Below are 6000 nucleotides of genomic sequence, written 5' to 3' on the forward strand. Positions count from 1 at the left end.
GCAACTAGAAACTAATATTGATTTTGTAAATGTTTAATTTTAAGAGCTGCGACCCTTGTTATTAAGTAAACAGGTTCAGGAAACTCAAACTTCCTTATAGATTGTTTATAATTCACTTTACTTTGTTTTCCTTCTTGTAATTATAATCACACAACTCCTAAATATTTGTGTCACCTGTCTGGATGTGAACCCTATGAGACTGTATTTGCCATGAAGTCTTCTTGTCATGGAATAATGGCTAACACAAAGCAATAATAAATGTGTATTTGTTGAATGAGTGAACGCACTAAAAACTCAACTTCAGAGGGCTTTTGGTGTTGCCACAGGCTTCGTTGTTTTTCAGTATCTCTTGAAATGCAAACAAGAAAAAGAAAAAGAATGACAGAGGAAAAAAGCTTTTTAAAAAGTGAAAATGTGAGCGTGAAGGCGAGGCTATAAAGCCATTATAGGCACAGAATTATCAGGGCATGGAAGCTGCAGATCAGAACTGAGCAAAGGTTGTTTGGTTTGATTTTTAATAAAGCTCTGGCGGCCTCTATTGGTAAAACGGAGAAATGCAGCGTCGGCAGCGAAGTGCCCATTTTAAAGTACGTTTTGGAACTAAGACTGAGTACCCCTGTCGTCTTTGTTTTGTTTTGTTTGTTTCTTTGTCTAATTAAATGTCTTTATGGCTCCCACTCCATATATTATATCCCCTAACTACGGTTAGTAAAGTCATTAGACCTGTATAATCCCAGAACTGAGGACAGACAGACGGTTCCTGCATGCTGAGTATACTTGCATTTCAATTTAGCTCTTCGGTAAAGATCGCACTCTAAATTCCTGAAGTCCTTCTTTAAAAGTGTAGTGTATACTTTCAAAGAGCAGCTAGCCTGTCATTTAAACGCTGAAAAACAACCCCCTACAGCTTCAGTTCTTAAAACACACCCAATTTCAGGCAAACACCAAACCTTGGAATTCTACCAATTTGACACCAGCTCAGCTAATTACAGGGGAGGTTGGGGCGTCACTATTGTTTAGGCCAGATTATTTTAATGTTAAAGCGAGTGGTGGGGACCTGGCCATAACAAGATTAAGAAAGGAAGAAGGCAGACTCGCTCCCGGCACAGGAGAAAATAGAAGATTAAGACTACTTCTGCAACTTGGGAGAAAGAAAGGAGGGTGGGGGGCGGTGCCAGGGGATGCTGCCTTTTCTTGGATGGCGCGCGCGGGTTCAGCACCTCGGAAAGCACCCCCTCTCCCTGGATGGGAATTACGCATGCTCTTTGGGTTTCTCCGCCTAGACTTGTGTAGGTGAGACTGTAACTCTGTAACTCTGCTAATTCTCTAGGAACTCACAATATCGGACAAGCAGAAAACACCAACAGATCTCCAGAAAGTGATGGCGTGAACCAACCTTGAGGCAGCCGGAGCGCGACACGGATTTTCAGGATCTGTGTTCCTCTAAAAAGAGAGAATCTCGTCAAGGCAACCGCAGAAGACAAAAAAAAAAAAAAAAAAAAAAAAAAGATATTGGGAAGAGAAGGGGTCGGAGCACTGTGCTCCCGCGTTTAAGTGACGACTCAGTCTTCTAGTGGGTTGCTGGAGACCCAGTCCCCGCCGGGAGGAGCCTTGATCCCCAGCCACTTTCCCAGAACTGCCCTCCTCTGCTCTAAATCGGTCAAGAACTGACCCTGAGCTCTGCTAACCAACCCCTGCGCCCAAGGCGTTTCTGGCCGCGGACTCCAGCGTCCACTTCACGGGCGCTGTCTTCAGCCGCTTCTTCAAAAGCTCAGGCATCTGCTCCACGCGCCAGCCTGGGTACCACCTCCGCAGCAAGGGGAGCCTCCGGGGAAGCTGGCCCTCAGAGCATGACCCAGAGGCACCTGCGCGCACAGGTGGCTTCTGCAGCCACCGCAGCCACCATGAGCAACGCGGCGGCGGACGACGAGCTCTCAGAATTCTTCGGGCTTGTCCCAGACTCGCTGGAGACTGCCAACGGGAGCGGCAACGCGTCGCGGCAGCTTCCGGGTTCGTGGTTGGAGCTGGGGCTGGAGTTGCCGGACGGTGCGGCGCCCGGGCATCCTCCGGGCAGCGGCGGGCCAGAGAGCGCGGACACTGAGGCCAGAGTACGCATCCTCATCAGCGCGGTCTACTGGGTGGTGTGTGCGCTGGGACTGGCTGGCAACCTGCTGGTTCTCTACCTGATGAAGAGCAAGCAGGGCTGGCGCAAATCCTCCATCAACCTGTTTGTCACTAACCTGGCGCTGACTGACTTTCAGTTCGTGCTCACCCTGCCCTTCTGGGCTGTGGAGAACGCTCTTGACTTCAAGTGGCCCTTCGGCAAGGCCATGTGTAAGATCGTGTCCATGGTGACGTCCATGAACATGTACGCCAGCGTCTTCTTTCTCACCGCTATGAGCGCGGCGCGCTACCATTCGGTGGCCTCGGCTCTCAAGAGCCATCGGACCCGAGGGCACGGCCCTGGAGATTGCTGCGGCCAGAGCTTGAGGGACAGCTGCTGCTTCTCAGCCAAGGTGCTGTGTGGGTTGATCTGGGCTTCTGCCGCGCTGGCCTCGCTGCCCAGTGCCATTTTCTCTACCACCATCAGGGTGATGGGAGAGGAGCTGTGCCTCGTGCACTTCCCGGACAAGCTGCTGGGCTGGGACAGGCAGTTCTGGCTGGGTTTGTACCACCTGCAGAAGGTGCTTCTGGGCTTCCTGGTGCCCCTGAGCATCATCAGTCTGTGTTACCTGCTGCTGGTGCGCTTCATCTCCGACCGCCGCATAGTGGATGGAGGGGCAGCAGCAGCAACTGCGGGAGGCCTGAGTGCAGCCAGCGCTAGGAGAAGGTCCAAGGTCACCAAGTCGGTGACCATTGTGGTCCTCTCTTTCTTTCTGTGTTGGCTGCCCAACCAGGCGCTCACCACCTGGAGCATCCTCATCAAGTTCAACGCCGTGCCCTTCAGCCAAGAGTACTTCCTGTGCCAGGTGTACGCCTTCCCAATAAGCGTGTGCCTGGCGCACTCCAACAGCTGCCTCAACCCGATCCTCTACTGCTTAGTGCGCCGGGAGTTCCGAAAGGCTCTCAAGAACCTGCTGTGGCGCATAGCGTCGCCCTCGCTCACCAGCATGCGCCCCTTCACCGCCACCACCAAGCCGGAGCCCGAGGATCACGGGCTGCAGGCCCTGGCGCCGCTTAACGCTGCAGCAGAACCAGACCTGCTCTATTACCCGCCCGGGGTGGTGGTCTACAGCGGGGGTCGCTACGACCTGCTGCCCAGCAGCTCAGCCTACTGAGACCTGCCAAGCCTCTAGAAGACCATCCAAGGAGAAAGCGAGGGGAGAGCAAGTTTGGAGGCTGGAGGAGCAGAGTGGAGAAATAGGTAGGAAAGGCTTGCTGGGAAGAGCATGGTAAAAGGGCCAGAGGATGGTCTCTGCAGAAACCAGGTTAAGGGGGGAATATCTGCAACAGGATATTGCAGCGGCCTCAGCTCCTGCTCCCCACTCTCTATTCCCAGTCTTCTACTCCAAGCCCCGCTCTCCCTATCTCCAACAGCCACGTGCGCGCGGAACACGTTGGGACACCCAGAAGCTAGGACAGGCACTGAGAAGCAGAGGGGATGAACTGTGTAGGAGTTGGGCTGAGCCAAACGATGTCCAGTCACGAGATCATTAGGCCCAGCGACTTTTATGAGGAACTTTATGCAGCCTCAAGCAGAATCCAGCCAGGCTTTGTGGGGAGTTGCGCACGAAGCCTTTCTTTGGAGCTCTGAGCTTTGAAGACTGTCCCAAGCAATGGTCTAACTTGCTGTAACCACCTGGGAAAGAAAACGAGAGCAGGAACCCTGGTATCCTTTATAATCCTGGGCAGTGCTAAGGAGCAAAAGCTGAGCCTGATCCCTCTGCTGTGCCCGGAGTTCAAATGTCACTGGAGTCTCTAGGAAGTGGCATGAGATCCAAGAGAGAACGGTGTGATTTGAGGAGGTGAAATAGAGAAAACTTTTTAAGATGCAGCCCCCTAAAGGAAAGGGGGTGGAGTGGGGGACTGGTTAAGTGAGCCAGAAGTGTAGTCTTTCCTCTGGAAGCCTGGGCGCCCAGAGTCTCCTCAGGACAGTCTGGACACCTGACAGGCTGGTCTATTCAGCAGGCGAGGTAGCAGAGCACCCTGCAAAGCTCTGCTGAGAGTGGGAGCGCTTCAGCAGCACCCCCTAATTCTCTGGAATAGGCTGACGGAGATGAGAAGAGGTGGCTCCGTGTTATTTGGGCTGTAGGAGAGCTGGAAATGCTAGCTGTTATGTAGGATCTGGAGATCGATCTTTCAAAGTGGAAAGGGGGATTCAAATAAAATCTGTCCTAAGGGGAAAGGAAGAGGCTGTTCTCATGGGCATCACCAAAATATTATGAGAAAAGTTATGTAACTAACAGAAGAAGGTGAGACTCAGCATTTGAATGATCACCCACCATAAGCAAGTTCCAGGGACTCTTGAATGTTTTGCTCATTGGGTAAGCAGGGCAGAGGCAGGGCAATCTCTGAAGAGTGAGTGCCCTCCTCATGACAGCTCAGTTCTAGTAACAGTCTGAGATCTTCAGGTCTTGCAGACTCCTTGAGACTGTTCTGATAACTGAGATGAAATGTTAACCTATCTGCCAACCAGGATCAATAGAGAGACTGCAGTTCTCTTTGGCTTGGTCTTGGCTTAAGAGGCTGGTAAGGCAGGCACCTCACATTGCTGGTGCGGTCACTTTAACACGATAAGGAACCATTAGAAAAACAGCTCTGCTTAAGCGGCCTCCTGAACTATAGCGCTGTTTGGGAATTTTGTCAAAACTGTACTGTACTGTGAGACTTAAAGTTCGGAATGTGGGACCTACACCCCTGTCATCAAAGCCACATTGTGTGCAACACTGTTATGGACACTCAGATGTCTTGCCACAAAACGAACAAAATCAAAACAAAACCTGAGGCTTTGTTTCAAAGCTGTCACATTAGCTCTCTGCTGCCCTTTAGCACCCTTGATACTGGTATTGACTAGCAACCAGACTAACAAATATTGGCATGTAAGCCCCTAATGCTCATAGATGGATAGTTTTATGTCAATTTGACACAAGCTAAAATTATCTGAAAGGAGGGAGTCTCAATTAAGAAAATGCCTCCATAAGATCCAGCTGTAGGGCATTTTTTTAATTAGTGATTGATTTGGGAGGGCCTGGCTCATCCTTCACAGGTGATGCCGACCCTGGGATGGTGGTCCTGGGTTCTCTAAAAAAGGCTGAGCAAACCATGGGGGAAGCAAACCAGTAAGCAGCACCCCCCCCCCATGACCATTATTCATGTTTCCACCCAGTTTGAGTCCCCATTCTGGCCTCCTTTATTAATGGACTGTAATGCAGAGGCAGAAGTCAAATAAAGCCTTTCCAATTTGCCTTTTGGCTCATGGTGTTTTGTCACAATAAAAACATGCTCCAATGCACAAAATAAAGAAAAGGGTCAACCTAAGAGGAAACAGACGATACCATGTCCATGTCCAGCATTGGTATTAGACTGGGAGATTAGAGTCACCTACTATTTCAGTTTTGACAGTACCATTATTTGACAATAACTCAGATTCAGCATGCTTAAGAAAAGGTATGGACGTATGTGTTTCTGCTGCAGGCATTACAGATAGATACTGGGCTGGGACCAGGTCTTCAAGTAAATCTCTGCAAAGTGAGTCGCCTTGTCCAAATCCTAAAGGGCTTCAGAAAACACCAGAGAGAGAGAGAGAGAGAGAGAGAGAGAGAGAGAGAGAGAGATATCAAAAATTATGGATTCAGCCTACTCAAAGACAGAACAACAGGAGATGATCAGGCAGCCCTCTGTGTGCCTGTGTTCAGGGTATAATCCGGACACAGTTCAGACTTCGAAGGACAAGCAGCTAGAGCCCCAAGTGAGACAAAGCAGAGAACAATGCTTTGGTTGTCACAGTGAGGCTACAATAAAAAAGAGGGCATGGGAATCCAGGGGGTGGTGTGGGGACAG

The 6000-nt window shown here is 50.4% G+C and overlaps 1 protein-coding gene across 1 annotated transcript; it reads left to right on the forward strand.

Moving 5' to 3' along the window:
- The first annotated feature begins 1228 nt into the window (after nucleotides 1–1228).
- Nucleotides 1229–5405, forward strand: Rxfp3 (relaxin family peptide receptor 3). The gene has a single exon (XM_021649374.2). It carries the CDS (start codon nucleotides 1851–1853, stop codon nucleotides 3276–3278), a length of 1428 nt encoding a protein of 475 aa, XP_021505049.1. The 5' UTR covers nucleotides 1229–1850; the 3' UTR covers nucleotides 3279–5405.
- The last annotated feature ends 595 nt before the right edge of the window (nucleotides 5406–6000 follow it).

The sequence above is a fragment of the Meriones unguiculatus genome, chromosome 3 (assembly GCF_030254825.1).
Source record: "Meriones unguiculatus strain TT.TT164.6M chromosome 3, Bangor_MerUng_6.1, whole genome shotgun sequence".
Taxonomy (NCBI): domain Eukaryota; kingdom Metazoa; phylum Chordata; class Mammalia; order Rodentia; family Muridae; genus Meriones; species Meriones unguiculatus.